This window comes from Phoca vitulina, unplaced genomic scaffold, assembly GCF_004348235.1.
Source record: "Phoca vitulina isolate PV1807 unplaced genomic scaffold, GSC_HSeal_1.0 scaffold33, whole genome shotgun sequence".
Lineage (NCBI taxonomy): Eukaryota > Metazoa > Chordata > Mammalia > Carnivora > Phocidae > Phoca > Phoca vitulina.
In genome coordinates this window covers 20,424,747-20,452,558 of record NW_022589736.1, presented here as the reverse complement: position 1 = coordinate 20,452,558, position 27,812 = coordinate 20,424,747, and the positions used below count along the sequence as shown (strand labels likewise).

The window sequence follows — 27,812 nt, the reverse complement described above, 5'->3', positions numbered from 1 at the left end:
TCCATTTCTAACTGCGAAGCTTCCTAAAACTGATCTGCTTGAGAATGCACCAGTGATCATTCTGGTTCTCCTTTGTGCACTTTGTTTTATAAGCATACTCCACACTTTGTAGAAGACAGACCTTTGTATCTTTCCTCTATTTCACATTCAGAAATATATATGGCCAGGTTGTGACAGGAGAGATGTGATATTTCTAGTGCATTTAATGCCTTACACTTTTTATTCTCTATTTTCAAAAAAATGACTCATCTAGATGGAGTTTCATGAGACTGAAATAAAACAAAATTAGCATGAAACCACTTATCATACAATATTCTTTACTACCAATGCATACATAACTAAAGCTATTTTTTGAAAATCAGGAAAACTGAAGTACAAATGTAAATAGGTTTGATATTTACAAGCTCTCATCATAGTTTTGTTTGGAATTTTGATACAAATTAGCCCTGCTCACAGTGAAAGCTAGAGAAGTATATACATCTATAGAAAAATGGCAGTCCTCAGTGTACTATTAGTAGCTACAAGTTAGATGTTCAGCTCATCACCTCAGAAAATTGAGTCTCTGTAATGAAATCACTGTGCTTGATGAATAAATACGATGGCCAAAGCCACTGTTCAACAGATTGTGTCACAAATTATGGTAGATTAAAAAAATATATATGCCTTAGGGCAAAGAAAACTATGGTACTACTGAAAGAGAGACAAATGGCCAATAAGCACATGAAAAGATGTTCACCATCATAAATGCAAATTAGAGAAATGCAAATCAAAACCAAAATGAGATACCACCTCATAACCATTAGGATGACTACTATTAAAGAAATAAAATAAAATACCCAGAAAATAACAAGTTTTGGTGAGAATATGGGGAAATCAGAATGCTTACATATGGTTGGTAAGAAGGTAAAATGGCACAGGGACCACGAAAAACTAAAATATAATTACCATATGATCCAGCAAGTCCACTTTTGGAAACCTGAAATCAAGGACTCCAACAGGTATTTATACACCCAGAGTCTTATTATTCACCATAGCCAAAAGGTGGAAGCCACCCAAGTATACACCGACAGAGAACCCATAAACAAAATGTGGTATATACATACAATGGAATTTAATTCAGCCTTAAAAAGGAAGGAAATTCTGATGTATGCTACAACATGAATGAACTTTCTATGCTAAGTGAAGTAAGCAAATCACAAGTAAGTCTGGTTCCAATTATAGGAGGCACTTAGAGTTGTCAAATTCATAGAAACAGGAAGTAGAATGGTGGTGGGCGGGGGCAGGGGGACATGGGAGCTACTGTTTACCTGGTATAGAGTTCCGGTTTTACAAGATGAGGAGTTCTTGGATGGATGCCAGTGATGGTAGGACAACAATGTAAATATCTCAATGTCATTAAACTGTACACTTAAACATGATTGAAGTGGTAAATCTTATGTTCTATTTTACCACAATTAAAAATTTAAAAAGAAAAAAATATTTTCTGATTGTCTACTGAGTGCTAGGCACTCTGCTAGGAGCCGGTGTTACGGCAAAGCTTGACTTCATCTTCAACTTAAATTTGGAAACATTTCTACTGATGAACAAATGTGGGATGCCAAAATGTTTTGCCTTGGTTTGCATGGACTGTGGGCTATTATCATAAAATGGCAAACAGTATTGTCTAGGATATTAAACTTGCATATATTTTAAAGAAATATGTGAGGAATGTGGGATAAATTCATATCCTGCAAGTACTGCATTTACAAGTGCAATGGGGATGTGTTTTTACACATCTACATGGATTTAAAAAAAGACAGGCTTATTATAATGAAAAGTAAGTCTGATTTAACCTGCTAGTTTGACAATGAGAACTGTTTGCCAAATAGTACACATGGCAGACATTTTCAAATCAGTAAGTGAACTAAGTCTGCCTCTCCAAAGGTTAGACATAAATATGTCTGAATCATGTCTGAATCAGTTAAAATCACATTAACTTATTTTATCAAAAAATAATTCACAAGCTATATTAAAATTATTCATGTTTCACATTTTCCACATCTTTAGGGGTGTATTGAGTTAAACATTGAGTTAAACAAGGAGCCTCGAAATGGAAGCGTAAGAAGATTTATTAGTGGTGATTCTCTAAGTCTTGGTAGGTAAAACACTTCTTGGATGTTACCAGAAACTGAGAGAATGAATGATTCTACCAACTGTATTGTAATAAATATAATATATAAATAAAAAAATTTTTAAGTCAGATGGTTTCTAATGCGTTGCTTTAAAAAATCTGAGGAGTGACTTAATTTTCTGAAGTTGGGTCAAAAAATAAGTTTTAATCATACAATAGGTTTTATTTTACAACCTATTTTGACATGTAATCCAGTTCAAATACTTGAGAGACAATGCTATGACAAAACTCCAGTCTTAACAATTGTCACAATCTTATATGAATGAGGCTGCTTAGCATTTAATTCTCTAAAAGCAAAAATTAGAAATAGAATCAAATTATTTTTTAAGATTTTATTTATTTATCTGAGAGAGGAGAGAGAGAGCGCAAGCAGGGGAAGGGGCAGAGGGAAAAGCAGACTCCCTGCTGAGCAAGGAGCCCCAATGTGGGGCTTGATCCCAGGACCCCGAGATCATGACCTGAGCCAAAGGCAGACACTTAACTGACTAAGCCACCCAGGTGCCCCTGAATCAAATTATTTTTGAGCCAAGGAATAATCATCCATGACTACATAAAACAACTGATGAAATTAATGAGTCACAGTTCCATGCATAGTGAAGAACCTCAAAACCATATAGCTAAAAAAGAAGTAAGTCACCAAAAATGTGCATGATTTTATAGTGTAATCCTATTTATATCAAGTATAAAAAACTGACCAAGTTACATAACATTATTTAGTACAATCAATTGCGCTACAATGAAAAATGAATTCCAGGGGATGATTATCATGAAAGGCCAGGATATATTTCCTCCAGCAGAAAAGTGCACATAGAAAATTTCCAAAGTATAGGGCGCCTGGGTGGCTCAGTCGTTACGTGTCTGCCTTCGGCTCAGGTCATGATCCCAGGGTCCTGGGATTGAGTCCCACATCAGGCTCCCTGCTCGGCTGGAAGCCTGCTTCTCCCTCTCTCACTCTCCCTGCTTGTGTTCCCTCTCTTGCTGTCTCTCTCTCTGTTAATAAATAAAATCTTTGGAAAAAAAAAAAAAGAAAAAGAAAATTTCCAAAGTATAGATAATGCACTTAATTTGTGTACAGTAATTTAGGGGATCATTTTATTCTAATATTAAACTGAAAACATAATTTAAGATACTGTTTTATATGTGTAATAAGGGCTACATGTTAGAATTACCTAAAGCCTGAAAAATTATGGATGCCTGAACCCCACACCCAGAGATAACAGTTTAATTGGTCTGGAAGGAGGCCTGGATAGAGATATTATTTTAAGCTCCCCAAGAGATTTTAGTGTGTAGCGAGGGTTGACTGCCATGATGACTGATGCCTTTCACAAAAGGAAGCAAAACTGTTTTAGCAAAAAAAGAAAGGAAAAAGAAGGATTAGAGAGAAAGAAAGAAAGCGGGGGAAGGGAGGGACAGAAAGAGAAAGGAAGGAAAACACATTTGTCATAGTAGACTATGTCTAAGATTAGGATCAGAACCAGTAAGGAAAAAGGCTGTGACATGAGGCAGGGAGTGGGCTGATTTCTGGAAATGGGCTTTCTGGGATCCCAGAAGACTGGAGATTCTGAATTTTTCAGATCATCTAATCACTGAGGCTAAGGCTGACCTTTCGTAGAAAGATTCCACATGCCTCACTGTGCATATGTTCTTGTGGTTTTTGGAACATATCCCATAGCTTCTTGGGAAAGTGCACCCAATGCCCCCAAAAAGCTGTCTTCCACTCAACTTCATTTCAATGAGCTTACAATATTTAATATATACTGAGATAACATTCAATCAATGACTCAACTCATAAAAATATATCTAGGCATAAAACAGCTCTTGCTAAAGATGATCTCGAGATATATCAACAGTAACAGATCAATTAGTGAATAATAAAATGTGAACTTAATATTTTCATTTCTTTTTGGTTTTCTTTCCTTTTTTTTTTTTTTAATAGGTCAACCAACCCATTTAGCTTTCGTATAGATTAAAAGGACCTTTAATACTTTGGACTATGCTTATATTTAAAGCAATTAAGAAAATGAAAGCATGATCCTACCAAATGAATTCCTATGAGTCCTTGATAATCAGGATAATCACCTAATTCCACATTTTAGTTTCCACCAGAGTAAGACAGTTAAGAGAATTCTAATTAACCACTAAGAAATAAACAACTAAAATGAAACTAGGATGTTCCCCCCAGTGCAAAACACAACAAATTAAAAAATAAAATAGTAGATCAAAATACTAGGAAAGTAAAATGTACCAGAATGTTGTAAAGAAAACAACAATGTTACAGTGAATTGTTTTTGGTAGGGCACTTGGGAAAAAGGAACAACAAAAATTATAAAGCATAATTAAAGTTAGACAAAATCTCTATGGTGATGGAAAAGTATGGTGTAAGGACATTTAAATATAAGCACTAAAATTAAAGAGGAAAAACAGAAAAACAGGAAGAATATTTTTAATCTCCGAGTGTTTCTTAAACTTAATGACAAAAGCAAACCTATAAAGTAAAACCTTCATTAAATTAAATTAAACAGAATTAAGTGAATGAAATGTTCTCAAAGTACTATAAACAATATGAAAAGACAATGAAAAGAAAAATATATTCAGAATATATCTTATAAAAGAGGGTTTATATAGTTAGTGAAGAAAGAGAATGTCCAAATCAAAGATCAATAGAAATCTTTGGCAAGGGAATGAATGGGCAATTCTCAAAAGAAGAAATGTGAATGTGAATAAGGAGCACACTGGTTAAAAAAAGATTTAACCTCATTATTAATTGTATATGTAAATTAAAACACTATATCAATTCACCTACTAAATTAGGAAAAAATGTACTTCTCAAAAATTATGGAAAAGGAAGCAATCTTAATGGAAAAGGTGGGGGTTTAAATTGTGGATCACTATATCAAAAACTAATGATGTATGGTGATTAACATAACATAATAAAAAAAACCTAATGATGTATTGTATGGTGACTAACATAACATAATACAATAAAATTTTTTAAAAAAGTAAAAAAAGAAAAAGGGTTAAGGGGATATTATGGAGATGGGGGGAGGGGGAGAAGGATATGCCCAAGGATTGAGAGCTAAGCAATAGGCACCCTTAGCAGAGAGCATATGGAGAAACACAGCAAAAAACAGGGTGCTCTGAAGAAGAGTTTGACAATATACCTTTATTTATTTTTTAATTTTAGATTATTTGAGAGAGAGAGCGAGTGTGTGAACATGAGCAGGGAGAGGGGCAAAGGGAGGGAGAGAGAGAGAAATCCTCAAACTCCCCGCTGAGCAGGGAGCCTGTTGTGGGGCTCAATCCCAGGACCCTGAGATCATGACCTGAGCCAAAATCAAGAGTTGGATGCTTAACTGACTGAGCCACCCAGACACCTGGACAGTATACCTTTAAAGTCATAATTCTGTATGCTCTTAGGCTGAGAAATTGCCTAGCAGGAAATTGTGGTAGGCTATTAGTTCTCTAAACAAATATCCACTACCTTCTTCCTTAGTTTTGAATAAACACATGTCCTGGATTTCTTTATAGTTTGAACATGCAACAAAAATTTGGCTAATTAGTTATAAGTGAAATTGATGTGCAACGGTTTTAAGGAAATCTTTTAAAGGACAGTTAGTGTATGCTCTTTGCCTCTTTCTCCACCTTATTTTTTTTTGCCAGCTGGAAGGTAGACATAATGACTAGAACTAAAGCACCCATCCTAAACTGTCATCTCCCTCACAATTTTTCATACACCCTTCCCCCCTTCTCTATTCTGCATAGTCTAGGTCAGTTCATTGCTTTTTACCTATGCCATTAGACTAGCCATCTATTGAAATAGTCAATTCATTTGTGTACTATACTTCAGTATTTGTAGGAAGTATTTTTTTAAAGATCTTATTTATTTGAGAGAGAGAGAGAGCACGAGTGGGAGGAGGGGCAGAGGGAGAGGGAGAAGCAGACTCCCCACTGAGCAGGAAGCCCGATGCAGGACTCGATCCCAGTACCCTGGGATCATGACCTGAGCTGAAGGCCGAAGCTTAACTGACTGAGCCACCCAGGCACCCCTGTAGGAAGTATTATATTAATATTTATTGAATGAATGATATAACATCCGAAGAATACATTGTCAATGGGCCCAGAGCGGACTTGTTTACCTCACTCCCTTCATCTGATGATTCACTCTCATCCATATGGTCACCAAGCTTTGGTCCCAGTAGGCTTATGTGTACAATATGTCCCTGCCATCAGACTACAGTTCTGATGAAGGTCATTTGACCCAAAATCAATCAGAGTCCTCTAACAGAGAATTTAGAAATATAACTAATGAGTTTCTGCAACAATGTTGTTAGGGCTTTTAAATCGTGAGGTGTAGTCATGTTTTCTGCCTATGCATGGTGAAGCAGAGAAAGCTGGTTCCACAGGGTGAGGGATTGAAATAGATGTGCAGAGATGCAGTTAAGAGACAAGAGGCACAGAAAAAGCACGGCTCAAGTTCCCTCTTCAATCTTGGTTTTAGAATCTTCCTGAAGCTGGACTGTGTTCCTGATCTTGGGTTTCCTGAGATGCCTCCTATCCTTAAATAAACTCCCTTTGTGTTTAATGCTATTGGCAATTAAACTAGACCTAATTAACCTTGAGACTTCCCAGAAATTATCATGAGAATGTATAAAGACCAAAAGACCAAAAAGTAAACTAGTGGAAAGAAATCCAAACCACACTTGGTTTTTTTTGCTGAGTTCCTTCCTGGCCTTTGAGTCAACAATTTAAAACTGTATTTCCCAAATCTGCCGAGGCAACTTTCCAGACAATTTGTGTGACTTATTTTGCTCAAATCCTTCAAGAACCCATTCTGTATTAAATATCTTTATGCCCTCCTTAAAAGAAATCATGCATGTGCTCAGTCTAATTTGACCTTGGCACCCACTAATGTCTAGTAGGTACCAGTTTCCTTCTACTGTCTTGATTATTTCATAGGTAATCTATGTTTCTGTAGGGGGGGGATTAGGCCAATACAACAGAAATAGTGCTGATTCCTATATGATTTTCTTCACTACAATAATGTCTTGTGCCACCAAGGAAGAAAACCAACATAGCTAAACCAGAGAGCCAAGAAAGATGAAGGGCTACTCAGTATGTGCGTTACCTAGTGTTCACAATGTTTCTCTACATGCTCTCTTTGCAAGTGTTTATTTATTGTATAGTTATTCCAATCTTTGGGCACTTTCCCTGTGTCTCCATTATTAAACAGCCTTACACATTTTTTAAACCACCCTTCCACCAAGATTTCTTGCTTCCCAACTTACCCCCCTTTTTAAGTCAAGTAATACGTTTACTGAAAAGTTCCTCTATTAGGATTTTAAAATGTTTTATACTGGGCTAGTATTTTTTTATTATGGTTGTTATTGTTTATATTAGAAGCATTTAACTTAGTTACCTATGCTTTGAGTGGCTTGCCCCAACGCTCTTTTCCCATAAGCCCTTTCCCTGTGTGACTATTCAAAATATGAGGTTTTTCAGAAATTCATATATGCCTCTGTGTATATGTGTTCCATCAAATATAATAGACAAGAAAATTTATTTCTAGCCTTGTCTTAATATTTGTACATGTATCTATACATGCAAATTTTATTGAAACCTAGCTCTTTATGTTTATCCAATGATATTAATTTCTTGAGTGCCACATCTATTTATTTAAAGTACACCTGTGGCTTATATATATTATATATATTTGCACTAATGTTTCAGGACTGAAGAACATATTTTTCAACTGTGTAATGGAAAATTAAAAAAAAAACAACATTAACTTAAAATGGAAGTCTTGTTGATATGAATATTAGTTATGAATAGAAAATAATTATTAAAACATAATTCAGTAAAAACTGAGGTGCCATATTGTCACAAATACTCTGTGCAATGGTCTTACTGACCAAGGTATAAAGTGTGGAAATGTTCACTGTAATTAAAACAAAAATTCTAATTAGAAACTATATGAACCAAGGATAATGTTAGTATTCAGATTTACAGTAGCCTTCATTTGAACTTAGGGGTATTTCAAAGGCATTTAAACCTTATTGAAATGTATGCTTGAGTAATTACTTTTCCTTAATATTATGAATGAATGAAGCTATATCATTTTGCTTGGATTATAATCAAGTATAATCACATCAGTTATAATATTTAGTTTATCACTGTGATATGATTATAATTACAGCTTTAAATATGGACCTTTTGACACTGGAACAGTAATCTTATCAATTATATTGAAAGATAAAGTAATATCTGATATTTTCTAGGTATGTAACAAATGATTTCAATATAACATTAAAGTAATTAGATCTATCCATGGCTTTGATTTTTTAATTTAAAATAGCTGATTATAGATATAATAACCTCAATTGCATAGTCCTGTTTTTAAAAATATGGGCATGGGACCAAGAACAAGAATTGATGCCCTGATTTTACAAGAAGCAAATAACTTGGCTCTAAGTCTTATTGAAGAACAATGTTGTTGGTTGACCGTGACAATGAAGCCTCTCTCCTGAGGCCTGTCTCACATCAATTCAAGCAATAAAGCAAAGTGAAGACTAAAGCTGGCAATAACTGAAAGCAGAGGGTTGATGCCACAGGGCTCCCCACCTCCTGGTTCTGAGTTTTGTGTAGTGTCAACTTTTTTCTCCTGACCACTTTCTCCACAAGGCTAGAGCAGGATAGCTGAAAGCTCTTTCTTAACATACTTAGAATATTAGAATCTGAAAGATAGGTATCCTTCTCTTTTACATCTTCAGTTTGAAAAAAAAAAAAAAAAAAACCTGCAAAGGATTGATAGCTTGGGTTGTGATTTCTTTTTGTTCATTAATTAAGCAACCACAATCCTGATGCGGTAACCTCAAAGACAACAAATGCATCTGCTTCGAGGGTTACAATGCTGGACAACCCAATGTCAAATACAACCCGACATATGTATAGTACAATTCTATAATAGCTCTAGCTGTAAAAATATTCCCTCTGTAATATAGGAAATTGCATGGTGTGTTAGGTAGGACCAAGTAGATTACATATATGATGCATAATAAATAACCCAAAATCTCAAAAGCACCATTTCTGGAGGGTCACTTACTATACACATCTAAAACAAACTGGCAGAGGGGACTTTCTCTACCAATTTGGAAGACCAGGCAGATGGAGACACAACATCTGGAAAATAAGGCCTCCTACCACAGCATCAGAAAGGAGACCTGGAGGGTTGTCTACCAGCACTTCAACCTGGAAGTGACACGTTACTTCCTCAGAGCACACTGGCCACATCTTTTCACATGGATCCACTTACCCAAAAGGGTCTGGGACATGTGCAAAGGAAATGGATATTTTGCAAATAGTAAATAATCTTTACAACAAACAATGATAGGTTTAAAAAAAAATTGTAGTATTTGTTTATGAGTCCATGAACGGATATCACCACTCTTCTCTACTGAAGAATCAAAATTTTTGAATCAATAAAAATCAGTTACCTTTCTTTGACTAAAAAGGGAAAGGGTATTTATCATGATTTTAGTACTATCCCATGTTTTTATGGCTAACTATGGCTAAGGTTTTATGCTGTTAAGCATCAGTAAGGAAATCAACCTGGCTAGTATTAGTTATTGCCAACCTCTGGGTACTTTAATTTTCTGGAGTTTTACTGAGGATTAAATTAAAATATGATGGTGATGATTATGATGATAATCATATGTTTAGAATTTATTAAGTAGTTAAAGTGTTTCTGTTCAAACATCTTAGCATATGTTAATTTGTCAAATCTATAAAAGTAGGTCTGATTTTTATTGCCATAAAGAAATGGAGGATAAGCATGTATTCAAGGTCACATGGCAAGTAAGTGGCAGTGACAGAATTTAAACCTAGGGAGACTAACTCCAGTCAACCTATTTGACTCCTGTGCTGTAAGGAGATCCCCAGTTTAGAGCAGGCATTTCTGATGACAAAGTTCTGAATGATGAGACCCATCGCTATCCCCCTACCCTTTTTTCTTCTGCTTCATCCATCAATGTGCTTTCCTCCTAATAGATCTGCCTGGCTGGTCTGGAGGAACTCCTCACTAAGATGTTTGCATGGTCACCTCTTATTTCATTTAAGGTTCTGCTCAACTCTAACCATCAAAGAGACTGTTTGTTACCACTCTAATCAAGGTAATAATCTCCATAGCTTTCTCCCTATAGCATTCATAGCCTCTATTACCACATGACACAATATTACATATTACTTTGCTTATTATCTGCGTCTGCCACCAGAATGTAACTCAATGAAGGCAGAAACTTGCTCTGATCTGAATTTTCACACATGCACCAAGATTTGAGTAAACGGCTTCTATTAATCTACCTGTCCTCCCATCCACCCGTCCGTTCATCCACCCATCCATCCATCCATATACCCATTCATTCTTTATCCTCCCTTACATTATACAGAGCTACAAATCATCTACCCATTAGTTATTATAAATGGCTTTTAATTATTTCATTAGGGTGAGATGTTCAGTTATTATTATATTTTTTTACTCACTGCCATCCTCCCTTTCTTCTTTTTTTTTTTTTTTCTTCTCTTCTCTGACAACATATACTTTAAAAGAAAATTGTGTGAGATCTAAAAGCAACACTTGGAGGACTCATATCTTAAGTAGAAATACAGCTTTTCATCTAAACTAAGTGAAGAAGGTTAAGTTTTGAAGGCAAACTCTACAGGCTTCTGTTTATAGATTTATGTATTCGTGAACTTTATATAGAGCAATCACTGTTTTGTGATCTCCCAAGTTCAATTTGAATCCAGAGTAATGCTGCACTGAAATCATTATCATCAAGCCATATTTTTCACTCCAGATCAATTACTGTTTAAAGGACACTTAGGAGTCATTTTACATTCAGTTTTTGAGGGGAAAAATGAAAGGTGTGGAAGTGGTTATAATAAAAGGGTAAGCCTTTTCAATTTATGTGTGAAGACAATGCACCAGACATCTAAAATTATAATGACGCTCTGGCTTCCCTTACTTTATCCCCAAACTATTTCCTTCCTTTCACATTTAGGATTATTTGGGAAGCATGATGTGTTTTGTTCTGTATGAATTTAGAGAAAGACAGAGTAGCTACTGTGCTACTGTCTACTTAGAAGATTTTATTGACTTCTGGAAGCATTTTCTATTCCCTAAATTATTCCTTCTTTTTCCCTGAACTAAAATCTGGTCATCAGTCAATTGCATCTTCTAGATGTTTCAGTCGAAAAGGCAACATCTGACACTGTTGTCTCCCACCCTAAGGTACCAGGTTAACGGACCAGGCTTACTAGTTTCTTGGAAACAGTTCACAGAGCAGTCCAGGAAATATAAGGCACAGGGGCATGTGGGGTAGGGGAGGAAGTGCCGGGAGTCAAGGCAGGGGCGCTGAAACGGGAACTGGAAAATCAATAAAGCCAAACACTGTGTAACACGTGCATTTCAGGCCTGTTCGGAGGAGATGTGCACAGTCCACTGTACAATTTTCTGCAGCCCAGGCAATCAATACATGCTTGCTGAACAGGTGAACAGAACAGAACCAGATCTTAAAGGATGATATAAAGTGTTGTGCCTAAAACAATATCAAGCCTGCACTTATTGTTCCTTTATACTTTTAGCTAACAAATATTCAATGTTTGCGGATCTCACGCATTCTTCAAAGCACTTTGCATGAAGAAAATGATTTAGTCCTAAAGCTCTCCAAGATGGAAGCAGTATTATTATTTCATAGCTGAGAAAAATGAGACAAAAGATGATCATGTGTCTTGCCTAAAACCACAGAGCAGACAGCAAGAGGGTAACCTAGGATTTGCACCTAATGGTTTTGCAGCACTGGGCTCCCAACAACTGACATAAATGCTACTTAGTATTCATAGCAAATGCAGTAAGTATCAGCTGAATGATTGTACTTAGTAAACAATACTCTCTTGGAAAATGAGTGACCATTTAAATTCAGAATTTACACTTTGATAATTACAATGATGGAATATTTCTTTCCTGCCTATATAAATTCCAGTCCTACTTCTCTCTGCTATAGGATGGTAGTTGCATTTTATAAGATTTTTATAAAAAAAAAAAAACATTTTAAATCAACGTGAATTTAAAAAGAGGAGATACCAAGTTCCTAATCTGTTACTTAATTTTCCATGAATAAGCACCTTGCTTCTTTGTTAACTTATCCAAAAAGAAGATACGCTTCTTAATGGGTCCCTGGACAGACTGAAGACTAGGTCTATGCCTTTGCCTTATTTTTCTTTTTAGAGAAATACAACAGATTTGATAGTAAATTGAAGATAGTACCATGATGTATTCAGAATGCAAAGAAATAAAAAAATAATCCATATAGCTTTATGTTGGTCATGTACTAAATATTATCTAATAAATTGAGTTGTAAGTTTTTGAATGGAAAATAAAAAGTAACTATGAAGTTCAGATAGCTTTCTTATTTGCAGGTAAAGTAGATAACCACCAAATATAAATAGAAATACATAGAAATCATATATATCCTCCACCTTCTTCCATATTCACTTTTCATCAATTTTAAATTGATCTCAATTATTCCAAACTTTTAAAAATATACATAGACTCCAAAGCTGTCAGAGAGTCCTAGGAAAATCCCAGAGAGTCCATTATGATCCTGTCATTCTGCAAATGTGAAAACTGAAGCTCTATAATGACATAGCCAAAGTTAGAGGATTAGTGCTAAATCCCTGAAAAAGGTTATAAGTCTATAGAATCTACATAAATCTATAAAAACATATGGTGCCTTGCTTTTTGAGATTTTCTGGCTTAGTCCCCATCCCCCACTTTGATGTGGGTCTTCTCTTTTCTTCATCTGTCCCTAGTCTACTCAATTTTGATTCTAGTCCCAGTGCTGTGTGTGTTAATGCTTGGTTTCGCTGGGTTTATGAATGTGAACTGCTGAAATGGAAGGGAATCATGGTGGATCCAGTTTGAGTGTTCATGGTGTCAATGGCTCCCACCCCCAGAACTTCCCACAGAGCCCTGGACCCACTCATTCCATAAGTGAGTGAAACCCCTCCAGTTTTAGCTACCATTCTCAAACCACCTGACTGAATTTCCCAGTGAATATCTGTTGGCTCTTTCATGATTCTCCTGTCTTCTCCTTTACAGACATAAATAACACACAGGTCTTGTGGTTGTTGGTGGTTTATCCCTATTTGCTTATATACCGGCTTTTGTAGGGATGCATTTTCACTTAATTTTGTTGTCTATGTTTTCTGTGACAGACTGACTTCACTAACTAGGTGCTCTGACTGGATGTGAGAACTTGGGAAAATCCAAAAACCACTCTGCCACAAACCCCACCACCACCACGACCATGTTTCTGTAATTCTCCTACTTTTATATAGATTTTAAACAACTTCATTGATTTGTAATTTAGAATTTACATACATTAAGATCACCTATATTATGTTTACAATTTAATGGCTTTCGTATATTTATGAAGTTGGGCAACTGCCATAAAAAAATGTAGAATATTTTCATCCTACAGAGAATCATCCTACACAGAAATGCATATTCCTTAGCACTTATTCCTCACCCCTTTTTTCTTCAACCCTAAGGAGCCCTAAAGAACCACTCATCTACTTTCTGTCTCTACACATCTGTCTGTTATGGATATTTCATATAAACGGTATCGTATAATATATGGTCTTTTGTTATGGGTAGTATGTGACAGATAAATATGAAGTAATGTTCTAAGTTCTTCATCTCAAATGGCAAACAGCAACAATTCCATGATAGACTTTATGGCAATGTGTTTGCATATGATTTGAAGTTGGTTACCTAGTGCAGGGCAATAAAACACCAACTGAGAATATGGTCATGGTCAATAGGAATGGTGACAACTATAACAATAAAATGTGATATACCAATTTTACTGTGTGTCAAGTCTCTTCTAAGCACTTCACATATATTAACATATTTAATATTCACAGAAAGTTATGATGGAAGTCCTATCAGTATCGTCCCCATTTTATTGATAAGAAAACTGAGGCAAAGTAAAATAAAGTCACCCAAACTAGTAAATGGAAAAGCTGATTCCACACCCAGATAGTTAGACTCCAGACTTCTTTTTTTTTCTTTTTGAGAGAGAGAGTGGGGGTGTGGGGTAGGTGCAGAAGGACAGGGAAGAGAGAGAATCTCAAGCAGACTCCTGCTGAGCATGGAGCCCAATCACAGAACCCTGAGATCATGACCTGAGCTGAAATCAAGAGTCAGATGCTTAATCAACTGAGCCACCCAGGTTTCCTACAAGACTCCTTGTTCTTTTCTTTTCTTTCTTTCTTTTTTTTTTTTTGATTTATTTTAGAGAGACATAAAGACAGCTTGAGTTGGGGGAGGAACAGAGGGAGAGGAAGAGGGAGAGAAGCAGATGCCCCACTGAGTGGGGAGACTGAGGGGGGCAGGGGCTCCATCTCACCACCCTGAGATCATGACTTGAGCTGAAATCAGAGTCAGATGTTTTAACTGACTCAGCCACCCAGGCACCCAAGACTCCTTGTTCTTAACCACTGTTCTATAGTGCATTTCTGATGTTTAGGTTTAGTTAAATACCATTCTCTTCTAAATTGGTGATAGTGCCCACCAGCTTAGGGTAACAAATTCTGAGTAACACTAATTTTTACTGGCATGTAGTTTAAGGAGACAAAATAATCATTGTCTTTTAGTTCCATAGATATTCTTTCACACTTTTCCAGAATGTTTTTTTCTTCTCTCTATCTTAACTAAAACATAATCTGAAAACCTTCATTATCTGTAGCAGATTGGGCTTTAACTGCTTTTTAATAAAGCAATAGCTACTTTGTCCTAAAACATATTTGATACACAACTGACTATATTCAAGTACAATTGGTCATAATTTGCCTCTTTATTTTGAAGACACAGAAAGAACTATAGACCTAAAAAGTACTTTATCACTAAACATAAGATATTAAAGTGTTTCTCAGTAGCTGAGCATTAGATTGAGCTGAATAAAATTAATTATAATCATGTAAATTCTCATAGGACTTTAAAAGAATGGGGAAAACAAAACAGTGCAAACTTCTCCACGAAACTGGCAAAGTTGGAATAAGAACGCTCCGATTTCTTCTGTCCTGACTCAACCCATCTAATAATCATTCTGCCTCTCTTTAGAGGAAAGGAATCTCTCTAGTTTAATAAAAGCTCCTTTCTTTCTAAAATCTTAGAAAAAAAGTTCTGGAGATTTTTTTTTTTTAAGTTGCCAGAATCATTTATAGATTGAAGAACTAACTATAATAGAAATTTAGCATATTATTAGGAAGGTGACTAGCGAAGAACTGAAGAAGCACATCCTTCTAGAATAAACGCATATCTTCTAAGATATATTTTCATGATTATATATTCAGAACCTCATTTTCTGTTGTCCAGAACAGTCTCCCAAACATCTCCAAGCCCAAATCCTGTCCCTTTCTTGACATGAATACCCAGAGCTCTGTGCTCCCTACATCATCTGGGATCTTTGAAGCAGCCTTGCTCATAAAAAGAGCAGATGCTGTAGCATCAACAAATACCAAATCACATTTTTGAGCTCAGTGAAATGATACTTTAATGTGAGAGCAATAATAAAATTAAACAGCACTCAAGTTTTGCTCGCAGTCAGGAGCTTGCCTCCAAGAGAATCAGTGTAGAATTTGTTGGCAGTGTATATCACATGGCACTATTTTGGAAATCAGATGGAAGAGTGCCTCAGAAAGAACTTTGCCAGTTGTGAAACTGTGCAAGTATATTTATAATTATTTTTGACATTTTCTGGGTAGTTCTGTAAAGAAAATCTAAGTATAGTTACACTTCACACATTTGGAAGTGAGATAAACGATAGCAAAATTTTTCAAGTTGCTGTTCACCTGCTGGAGTAGCATTTTAAATACCCAAAGCCTTGCTCTCAATTCAAGTTCTGCTTGAATTACACCTGGGTGAATGTATTTCTCATATATCTGCTAAGTGACAGCTTTCTAACAATTTTTTTTACTAGTTCATTTTAAATTAATTTAGATAAAGGTATGTAAATATTAGGCATGCCCTTAAGTTGTGTTGAAAAGTCAATGCAAAGGAAAACACTTCTACATGTCAGAGAGGGGATGGTCTGAAGGAGGCAAGGAATTAAATGCTTGTGTGCTTGTGGGAGGGAGACGCTATCCTCTCTTAACATGTAAGTTTATGAAATGATCTCTTCCAACTGATTTGTATGGAGGTACCAAATATATTTCAGCAGAACATTTTGTAAATGAGAAGTAATGATAAGATGGCTGGATTATAAAAGTTGTTCCAAATAGAAGTGATTTCCAGGAACTTACCAGTCATGCAGTTTTTAAACTCAATGTCATCAATCGCAGGTCCTCCTCCTAGATCCCTTGTTCTGATCCCTTGGAATAGGACTTCAAAATTCCTTAGCTTTCCTAGCAGGATGACAGCCCTTTGCCAGTGATCACCAGAGTTCTGCTCACTTTCTTGCCATACTTTTGACAGTCCTTTCTCTGTCTGCATTAGAGAAATAAACACAAACGAAGAAAAAAAGCCAATCATTTAGAACAGAAGCATCTGATTAATGAAAACTGATTAAAAAACAAACACTGGAACTCTGATAACATCCATAATATACTTGATCTCATTAAAACAGAGGCATATTAGGGGCGCCTGGGTGGCTCAGTCAGTTGAGCGTCTGCCTTCGGCTCGGGTCATGATCCCCGTGTCCTGGAATGAGCCCCACATCCGGCTCTGTGCTCGGCGGGGAGCCTGCTTCTGACTCTCCCTCTGCCTGCCTGCCTGTCTGCCTACTTGTGATCACTCTCTCTCTCTCTGTCAAATAAATAAATAAAATCTTTAAAAATAAATAAATAAATAAAACAGAGGCATATTAATCTACTACAGTGTTTCCTAGAAGAAGTACTGATAAATCTGTTTTGGTGTTTTCAGAGACACCACTATTTAGGAGTGGCCTACTTGGTTCATTCCACCTCTCCTTTGCATGCACACAAAATCCTCAATATCTGATGGGGTCTGAACATTTTACAGAAATCCTGGGTTATAGCTCAGGATGCTCCCCCAATCTTCTATTCATATTCTGTAATTATTTAGATTGTACCTTCCTTCAAAGAGTGGAAATAATTTACATGGGAAAAGAGAAAAAAAGAGATGGAAGGAGGAATATGTGGGAGAAATCACTATCTCTGATGGGTATGACAAAGGGATTATGAAGTGAGCCATGGTGGCAAAGTGATGATTCCCAAGATCATTAGGATTTCAAAAATCCTATTAATGTATTATTTTGGCTATCTAAAAAATTCTATTATGACTGATATATGAGCATCAACTACAACTTTTTCTATACCACACTCTTCAGTTATAAAGGAAAAATTAATTTTCTAAAAAAACTTATGTAAGTGTCTCCTCTGAATGTGTAAGGTTGGTTTTCATTGTTTGTTGCTCTTCTGGACCTAGCTCCTCCTGAGAATTAGATGTTTTAATAAATCATGATGACTGACACATTGCAAAGAAAGAGTAATAAATATATATTTGCTATATATATATAGCATTATAAATATATATATTGCTATGTTATTATATATACGTACATATATGTTTATGTTTATGGTTAGCCCCACATAACTAATATCTCAGGGTCCACTATTTTGTTCTCATAACAAATTAACAAGAATAACATGTCTGAAGCTTGTAATCAAAACTGTGGAATTGAGGGGAATGGCAGCCAGAATATCAAGCACCTGTTCCAACAGATTTATAGCATGCAACTGTGAAATACATAATTTACAGGTATTTTTTTTTTTACCATAAGCTGAAGAAAAAGAGAAATATTTGAAAAAAGGATCCAAAAGAATTACATTTCCATAGGTTCTTGCTTTTAGGGCACTAATGTTGATAAATATGGCTGACATCTTGTTCTGCTGAGGGAGACACAATCAAGCAGTTCTTCCTTGGTTGAATTACAGAGAAAGCAGAGCCACATATCAGTTAATCCAAAATTAACTTTGCAAAACAACTAATGGTGTCTAGACAGATTTCTGAACAGCCTCCCCTGCCACCACCAAAAAATATGATAAATCTTTACACACAGAGACTCTTGTAACTTTTGCCTTGAAGGGGATGGGAAATTCACACCTAATTAATGGAATTTCATATCTTTCTGATGACTAAAGAAGAGAAGCCTTTTTCAAGGTTAATCTTTAACTATCAGTGATGTCATAGTGATGTGGAATCAAAGGAATGATTAGTTAAATTAAAGATTAAAGTAGAGGGGGCATGTCTGACACATAGCAACATAACAGGCATGGATATTAATAAAGTCTGTCTTAATTTACAAACTTAACTCACTTTGCTGATATTTTCCTATTAATCTACTTCTGAAGTTTCTAGAGCCACTCATTAACTATAACAAGCCCCCAAAGGGTTTTCAACAAATACCATCACAGAAGGTTCTGTGATCATTTTAATCAATAACATAAAAACTATTTCTTCAGTCTTACAACTGACCTTCTAGTGAAAAGGAGATTTGAATAATACATCCATTATCATTTTATGTAGTAAGAAAAGAAAACAAGGGTGAATTCTTTTGAAAACCAACTATGGACCAACCTAAAGGCAGGCGACTGCAGAATATCATTCTAATATATTTACTATCATTCCTCTTTTTTTTTTTAAGATTTTATTTATTTATTTGACAGAGAGAGATAGGGAGAGAGGGAACACAAGCAGGGAGAATGTGAGAGGGAGAAGCAGGCTTCCCACCAAGCAGGGAGCCCAGTGTGGGGCTCGATGTGGGGCTCAGTCCCAGGATCCTGGGATCATGACCCAAGCCGAAGGCAGACGCTTAACAGCTGAGCCACCCAGGTGCCCCATATCATTCCTCTTTGAATATAACATATCAAATCTTACCCCCATAATTATCAAAATTATGCATCCAAATGTAAAATGGAGACTTATTTACTTATTCGCTTATCTGTCCATTCATTCATTTATTCCACAAACATTCGATGTTCACATGTACTATGTTAGGTACCAGGAATAAAAAGGTGAAAAAAAAAGAGAGTTTCACCTGTGGAGGTAATAATCGAATATGCGAAAGTCAGAAAAATAAATTGCTAGAAAAGTTACATAAATATAGATTTTATTTATTTTTCTGATATATATCAATATCAATTTTTTAAAAAAATAGTTATATGTCAATCTCATTTTTGTTCTACATACACTGTTGCTTTATTTACTTAATATTCTGATTTTCAATTCATTCTAAATTGAAAAAAATGAGAAACCTCTTAATATCAACTCATGACACTGCTACTGGCCAAGGACATATCTCTTGGATTCGTTCATATGGATGTTAAACCATCCCAACAACCCAAGGCAATAAACATATGAAAAGTGATTGGCTACACTAATAATAGTAAAAATAGACATTAGTACAATGATAATTAAATTATAGAAATTGAAGGAATACTCTCTTCTTGTAATGTAACCATTTACCCAACTTTGAACTGATTTGCCATGTATTATGCATATTGATCCTTTATCTTATATACTGCATATTTGTTTTGGCAATGTATCTGCCCTCATACTTTATGTCAGTGTTTCCCTTTTGTGTCATGAAAAGAAAAGCAGTAAGAAATACTAAAACTCTGCCCCCACCCAAAAAGCAAAGGCCGAGCAGAGCCTAGACTTCAACCCAAATCCAGTACCCAGGGGCCCCAAGACCTCTCCTTCCAAGATTTTTTCAAAAGAAGGAAAACTAAGCAAATTTGTCACCAGTAGACATACCTTAAATAAATGGCTAATGGAGCTTATTTAAGCATAAAGGAGATGATAAAAGAATGAATCTTAGAATATCAAGAAGGGATAAAAAAAAAAACAGCTAAAATATGAGTAAATACAATAAACTTTTCTTATGCTCTTGAATTTATTTTTGATGGTTGAAGGAAAAATACCATGTAATATGGTTCTCAATGTATGTAAAGCAAATAATTAAGGCATAAATATTATAAGTGTAAGAGAGTAAAGACATAAAGGGACGTAAAGTTGCTACACTGGAGTTAAGTCTTAATGTTGCATTTTAATAGGTCACATTTTCATCCTCAATTTTTTTTTTTTTTGTTCTTTTGGTCTTCTCATACATTCAGTCTCCTAAATGAAACTTAGAATAATTTAATAAATAGGTGAAATTTTAAATATTGAATTATTTTACCCTGAGATATCATTTATTTTTTGACTTGTTCAGGACTCTTCATGCCACTCACTAAAATTTTAGTCTTTTTTACCACCATATGAAAAACTCAGACGGAGAAGGTCACAGATATGGCGGCTGTTAGGATGGGAAAGCTGACAACCATACCTGGAGGTCTGATATGTGCATCTATAACTGTGCATGCAGCTAAAGAAGAATACAAAAAGCAGCTAGTAAAACCAGAGCAGCTCCCCATACATACTGCACCACCTCTGCAGTCTAAATATGTTGAGGAACAGCCTGGTCGTTTACAAATGGGCTTTGCACCCATCCGCACTACAACTGGTCATTATATTGGCTGGGGCAAGGGTGTTTATGTGTTTGTGAAAAATGGAATAATGGATACGGTACAATTTGGAAAAGATGCATATATCTATCTGAAGAATCCACCTCGAGATTTTCTTCCAAAACTTGGAATGATTACAGTTTCAGGATTGGCAGGCTTGGTTTCAGCAAGAAAAGGTTCTAGGTTTAAGAAAATTGCTTATCCACTGGGACTGGCCACTTTAGGGGCAATTGTTTGCTACCCAGTTCAGTCAGTAATAATTGCAAAGGTAACTGGGAAAAAGGCATATACTACAAGCCAGCAAATTTATGAAGCAGTTAAATCATTGTGGACAAAAATCAACAAAAAAGAGTCATTTCCTAAACCTAAAGAAAAATCTAAGCTAGGAAATTCTGCTGAAATAGAAATACCTGCAAAAACAACTGACAGCCTGAAATACTCAGTGCCCTTTACAGCAGAACTCAGCTCTGAAACAAAGACAAAATCAGAATCCACCTCAGGTGCTACACAGTTTATGCTTGACCCCAAGCTCATGGATCACGGGCAGTCCCATCCAGAAGATGTAGATATGTACAGCACTGGAAGCTGAAATAGTCTGCGTAGAGAACTACGAGATGTGTGAAGTTGAAAACAATGATGAAAAAATCATGTAAAGGGTAACTGTGACACAGAGAGTATAACTTTTTTTTTTAGGGTATAACTTTTAAACGAAGTTTTTCCCTCACATCTTCTAATGTAATATACAGTTTGACCAATCACATAAGGGATTAAAACACAAACTGTGAATTTAATCCAAACAGTATTAAATGATTGATGAAGAGGCAGAAGTATTGGGATGCATTTAATGATTTTTAAGGGCGTTTATTAAAAAACAAAAATAGAGTAAATATATAAACACTGATGAAATATGTATGTGTATATATAAATATTTATACAGATACATATACATATTTGCTTTAGCTTTTTCAAATTAATGTCAGCTAAATTAGAATGGTGTGCAGAAGAATGTGTTCCTCTTTTTTTTCATTCCCCAGAGCTGGAATAAAATATCCATATTTTATGACAAAAAAAATTAGTCTTTTTAATAAATAAGTTACATACTTATTATAACATTTATTTCTAGATATATGGCAATGTGTGTCACAGTGGCGAGTGGGAGACAGGCAAGGGCTGGCCTTCTGCCTTCCCTGAATCACCACAGAGAGCAACTCACATTACTATAGATGCATGAGTTAACAGGCCAAAATTATTAGGCTCCCAGAGGCCACATAACTATTAAAAGATGACAATAAACTCAATATATAACATTAATAAAGGAGAATTTAAAAACAGATGAAATCAGAGTTTTAGCACTGGGTGTTGTATGGAAGTGCTGAATCACTATATTGTACACCTGAAACTAATATTACACTGTATATTAACTAACTGAAACTTAAGTAAAAACTTAAAAAATATATAAAAGATAAAAATAAAAGGCTTCATGCATACCTAAGAAGATAAGCAAAGATATAGCAATATAAAATAAAACAGGAAATCATGACAGTAACTAAATAGAAATATTGGGTAAGAAAAATATAATATGTCCATGAAGAACAAACAGGTATAAAAACAGCAGGATGGTTACAAATGAAGAATTAATTAATGAGTAGAAAGATCTGATTCCAGGCGCCTGAGTGGCTCAGTCGTTAAGCATCTGCCTTCGGCTCAGGTCATGATCCCAGGGTCCTGGGATCCAGCCCTGCATTGGGCTCCCTGCTCAGCGGGAAGCCTGCTTCTCCCTCTCCCACTCCCCCTGCTTGTGTTCCCTCTCTCGCTGTGTCTCCGTCAAGTAAATAAAATCTTTAAAAAAGAAAAAAAAATCAATGTCCACGGGACGCCTGTGTAGCTCTGTCAGCTAAGCATCTGCCTTCAGCTCAGGTCATGATCCGAGGGTCCTGGGATCAAGTCCCACATCAGGCTCTTTGCTTAGTATGGAGCCTGCTTCTCCCTCTGCCCCTGCCCCCGCTCATGCTCTCCCTCTCTCTGACAAATAAATAAATAAAATCTTAAAAAAAAAGTCAATGTCCACATTATGACACTAGGAGATACCTGCAGTCTCAACATTAAAGTGGCTCAGAAACCCCCTGCCCAACCTCATTTCCTACCAGACTTCTCTTCCTCCTCCTGCTTCAACTGCACTCACTCTCTTGTAGTCCTTCAATGGCCCATTCTCCTTCCCTTCTTAGCACATTCATATGAAATGGTCTTTTTCTTTCCTCCTTTCAGCTAGTTAATTCCCACTCACGTTTCAGTGGAATCATCCCTTCCTCATGCAGCCCCCATTGATCTACTCAACTCAATCATACCTCCATGCCACAGACTCCGAGAGCATTATGCACTCTTCCTTCATAGCACTCACCACACTTGTAATTACATAAAGTCTTCACTAGTGTGATGACCAGATAAATATCTACCTCTCCCATTAGATACACAGAATGCAATGCTGGGCAAGATCTGATAAACAGTACCTAGCACAGGGCCTTGCATATAGTAAGTGCTTAATAGACAACCAGAAATGGACTGCATGTGTCTATGTAGACATATTTCTGTGAAAAGGAAACAAAAGCACATTGTGCAACTAATACTAAATGAGTATGTAATTTATAGAATATCATCTGAAAATGTTCTTATTATAAAGCACCTAAAATATTTCAATTTCCTTTTCCAACTGTTGACAAAGCTCTAGAATAATTTGAATTTGGGGGAGGAAGAAAAAACTGTATCAGGAATGCAATTACTAGAATTAGAGAAATGCAGTATTTAGTGTTAGGATTTTTTTCTTCCAGTATCACCTTAGAGAAGTGGACAGAACCTTCAGGGTGGGTTCTATCCTCACTCATATAGTATCACCTCACTTTGTTGCTGATAGTACCTTATACTTCTAATTTTTCAATATCATCTTATGTTTCAATTCCTTCAGTATTTGTTCATTGTCTGTCTTTCCTACCACAGTTTAAGGTCCATGAGGATGAGAACTTTTTCCATCCTATTCACCTCTGGGTCTCCATGCCTAACACAGAGCTTGGCATAATGTAGGTCCTACAAAAGCATGTGTTTAATGAATGAATGTATATTTAATTTCAACTTGGTGAATTAAGCTGTTGTGTGGAATTACTAGTACAGCTGAAAATTGCCTCAAAGCTTCCCTGTAAAACTTCTATTTGATTTCAGATTCATTCTCTGATACACGTAAAGACTAATTTTAATAGGTTTAAATTATATAACTTAGTTGTCATAAACATTTACAAACTCACCAAAAGGTATGTTCTCTAAAACAGTGAGTTACTATATTCATAGAGATAATTTTCCTAAGACATACTACAATTGTTCTAAATCTTAGGTGATACGAAAAGGAATAAGAATTATCCATAATAAGGAATAGGCCATAGAGCTGAAAAAGTTAGAATGATTCTTGCAAGGTCTTTATTATACTCTACATAGACAAAGCTCACTAACCCAATTAAAATTCCTGATCTATGATATTCAAGGTGATTTCCTACTTAGTGGTTGATGGCTGGTTTCTACTGTCTTTCACACTACATTTGGTTCCTGAAGGAGAAAAACATTCATACGGTTGAACATAGAAGAACAATGGGAAAAAATATAAATGAGGAGTCCTTAGGAAGCATCTGACAGGAAGAGGAGACAGCAAGGTCTGGAGCAAAAATGTCAGTCATGAATGATTGTATCTGTCCCTTGGCACACTGCTGTTCATGAGAGTTGACAATGATTCAATGAAAACAGAAGAGCAGCATTTTATGACAAAATTATTGGACATAACTCAGTTTGCTGTCTTCCTTGAGGGGTGGGGAATAATGACAGAGAAAATAAAACAATAAAACAAAAATAAAACAGCAAATGTGTACTAATGAAGAGCAAACTTCAAGCTAAGATCCTTGTACAAATTTTTCCTCCCAAAGGGACACCAGTATACACTGTTTATAAAACGTGAATAAAAAATCTTTCAGTAGAATGTTAAAAGTAATATTCTCAATTCAAATTCCTCTAAATATCGATACTCCCTAATAAACACAAAATACAATATATAAAGGTGCTACTACTCAGGAAAGTATATATTATATATATATAAAGAATGGGAGAATTTTCTTGCTTGAATAAATCACTGGATTCCCCAAAACAGGAATAATGTTTGGTATTTAACAGACAAGTCAAAAATACCCAAACTTTTATTCTCAAAGTAGATTAATGAAATAAAAAGATACATTGAAAAAGATTACAAACTTAAGACATGAAAACAAAGATGAAAGACCATACGAGTATAAGAATTAAGTCAATGACAAAAGAGATAGGACTAGCCATTAATTCACACAGGATAGGAATTAAATAAGATAAACAATGGTTTATTAATTAAAGATTAAAACCCCAACATGATAAATGAATTTATCATTTTTCTACTTATTTAACCCATATAGTGAGCATTGACTCTAAGTCAGGCATCCTTCCATTTGCTGATAAAATGTTATAATGATAGAAATAAAACTTCAGGGTTTTTTGTTTTTTTTTTTTTGCATAAACTCAAAGGAGGCATGTTTAAATTGCTAACTACATTTTAATATTCCCTGATGCATGTGAGGGAGAAATCATTCACATGAATGCTGTATTTTAATTTCAATCAAGTATTAGGATTCTCTTATATATCATTAATTCAGCTGAGTATCAAGAAGAAAAATAAGTTATGGTTTAAATGGCTCACAAATCAAAGGGAAGAAAAACACCATATATATCGCACTTCAGTGTGAGCAAATTCCATTATATTATGGAAAATGGTACAGTGCTTTGGTGGGGTTCCAGTGAGATGAAGCATCTGTGTGAAATTAGCAAGGTACATTAAAGGATGTAGCATTGGAATTGGGCCTTGAAAACTCAGCAAGAGACCACCAAGTACATAAAGTATATGAGAACAGTCCAAGCAAAGAATACCACATGATTAAAGGCCCTGGCATATAGAAGTGTTTGAATATTTTGGGTCCTGATGCAATTAGAATATCAAAAGTGAGTTAAAGGGCGCCTGGGTGGCTCAGTCGTTAAGCGTCTGCCTTCGGCTCAGGTCATGATCCCAGGGTCCTGGGATCGAGTCCCACATCGGGCTCCCTGCTCTGCGGGAAGCCTGCTTCTCCCTCTCCCACTCTCCCTGCTTGTGTTCCCTCTCCCGCTGTGTCTCTCTCTGTCAAATAAATAAAATCTTAAAAAAAAAAAAAAAAAAAAGTGAGTTAAAGACTAAAGAGTCAAGATTAGACATATAGACCAAGGCCATGTTATGGAAAGTGTCTTTAATGTCATTGTGAGAATTTAAGACCCAGTCCTATGGCCAATGGGAAGCCACTGGTAGCTGTTAAGGAATGGAGTAAACCAATGAGATTGCTTTCTTGGTAGCCTGAAACTAAGAACGAGAAATCATACAAAGACTGCTGAAAATATGAAGGTAAAATGTATAGGACCGAGTTCAGAAAATTTAGGGCTACAGCATTTATCAGAAGAAGCACATGCTTAGAGATCAGGTTCTGGATACAGATCAACTTTGGAATTTTAGTTATGTCCCTAACTAGTGTATGACTTTGGGCAGGTCTGCCCCTTTACTTTGGCCTCTCCTTCCTTAGCTGTAAAGTGACTATGACCGCAATACTCATTCACAGTCTGTTATTTCAACCCTTTGTGATCAAAATGTGTTTTTTAATTCAGAATTTTTCAGATTTTAGGAAGACATTACAGTACACATATCCTATTTTAGGTGTATATCCAGTGAGTTTGTACTATCGATTCCATAATTATATAAGTACTTCCAAAGTAAAATATGATTGTTTATGTTCAGTGGAATCAATAAAGACTAAAAAATAGCCTCTTCTCAGTTTGTGTCAGGTCTTGATGTCAAATGAGTAAAAAACACTGTTTTTAATTTTCAGAGCTTTTTAGATTTTGAATTTAAAATTGGGTAGGGAAGCATGGACCTATAGCACCTGATATATAAGACTGAAATGATTAAAAGAGATAATATAGGTAAAGAATTTTGAAGATCACCTAGCACATGGGAAACAATCCTCTGAGGATGGGGATGGGTGTGGTGGGCATAATGGAGAAGAAGAGGCAGAGATCAGGAGAATAAGGAGGTCTTGGGGTCACCATGAGATAGAAAAGAATGTTTAGTACTTTGAGAAATAAAATTATAGAAGCTGTAATCAGAGATTAGAATTTCAGAGTTAAAGAATGCAGAATTAGTACAATTTCAGGTAAAGAAATACCTTTTGAGCAGTTGGCTGACTGGGAAGTTTGAAGAGAGGGGAAAAGAGGAAGGAGATAAACATATACCTGTATTTTATAAAGAAGGGATACCTTTGATAAAATTCACCAAATATGGAGCCTGCAGTGAATGCTAGCTAAATCTTTTAGAGATGACCCATTCACATCCAGATTACCAAAGCCTCTCTCCCCATCTCATGCCTTCCATGAGACTTGGATGTATACATACACACACATAGACATGCACACACAAAATATGAGAGCCATACTAAGGTTTACTGTAATGTCTTCCCAAAATCTGAATGAAGGCAGTAAGGGAAAGTGATGTGGGGTCAGACTCTTTATTCTGTCCACAAGGTGGGGACGTTGATCTAGAACAGTTGACAATGGTCAGAGATTCTGGACAGGTGGTGAGAAAGAGGTCAAGCATTTACAGCTCCTGATGTTTCTAGCTCAGGAAATTAATGCACGTGATTTGATATTTGGTCTGCTTGTATATGTATGCATGTAGTTATATTTAGTGTGTATATATAGAGAGTATATATATATTTAGTGTACATATATATATATTTAGTATATTTAGTATATATGTGCATGTGTGTGTGTGTGTGTGTGCATGCGTGCATGTGTGCAGGTATGTATGTATCTTATTGGGATGAATTCCTTCATGGGAAATTCCATGTCTTATTTCTGTGTTCCTCTATCAAAGATGCCACGTAAAGTATCTCCTATACAGAAGATGCTCAATAAATTATAAAATAATTGA

General features: G+C 35.8%; 2 protein-coding genes across 2 annotated transcripts in view; one reads left to right on the top strand and one right to left on the bottom strand.

Annotated features, from left to right (window-relative positions):
* The window catches only part of MALRD1 (MAM and LDL receptor class A domain containing 1), an 803,589-nt gene that overhangs the window by 240,968 nt on the left and 534,809 nt on the right, over positions 1-27,812 (bottom strand). Inside the window, exon 30 of the mRNA XM_032425534.1 lies at positions 16,529-16,712. Within this exon, the coding sequence (XP_032281425.1) occupies positions 16,529-16,712 (184 nt within the window). The remainder of the gene's footprint in view (positions 1-16,528; positions 16,713-27,812) is intronic.
* LOC116645503 (MICOS complex subunit MIC27-like) lies at positions 20,538-21,342 on the top strand. The gene has a single exon (XM_032425762.1). The coding sequence runs from the start codon at positions 20,538-20,540 to the stop codon at positions 21,339-21,341; it is 804 nt and encodes a 267-aa protein (XP_032281653.1). The 3' UTR covers position 21,342.

Bases quoted from the DNA above. Each gene is read 5' to 3' on its own strand.
- LOC116645503 (XM_032425762.1), top strand. From the start codon at position 20,538: ATGGCGGCTGTTAGGATGGGAAAGCTGACAACCATACCTGGAGGTCTG.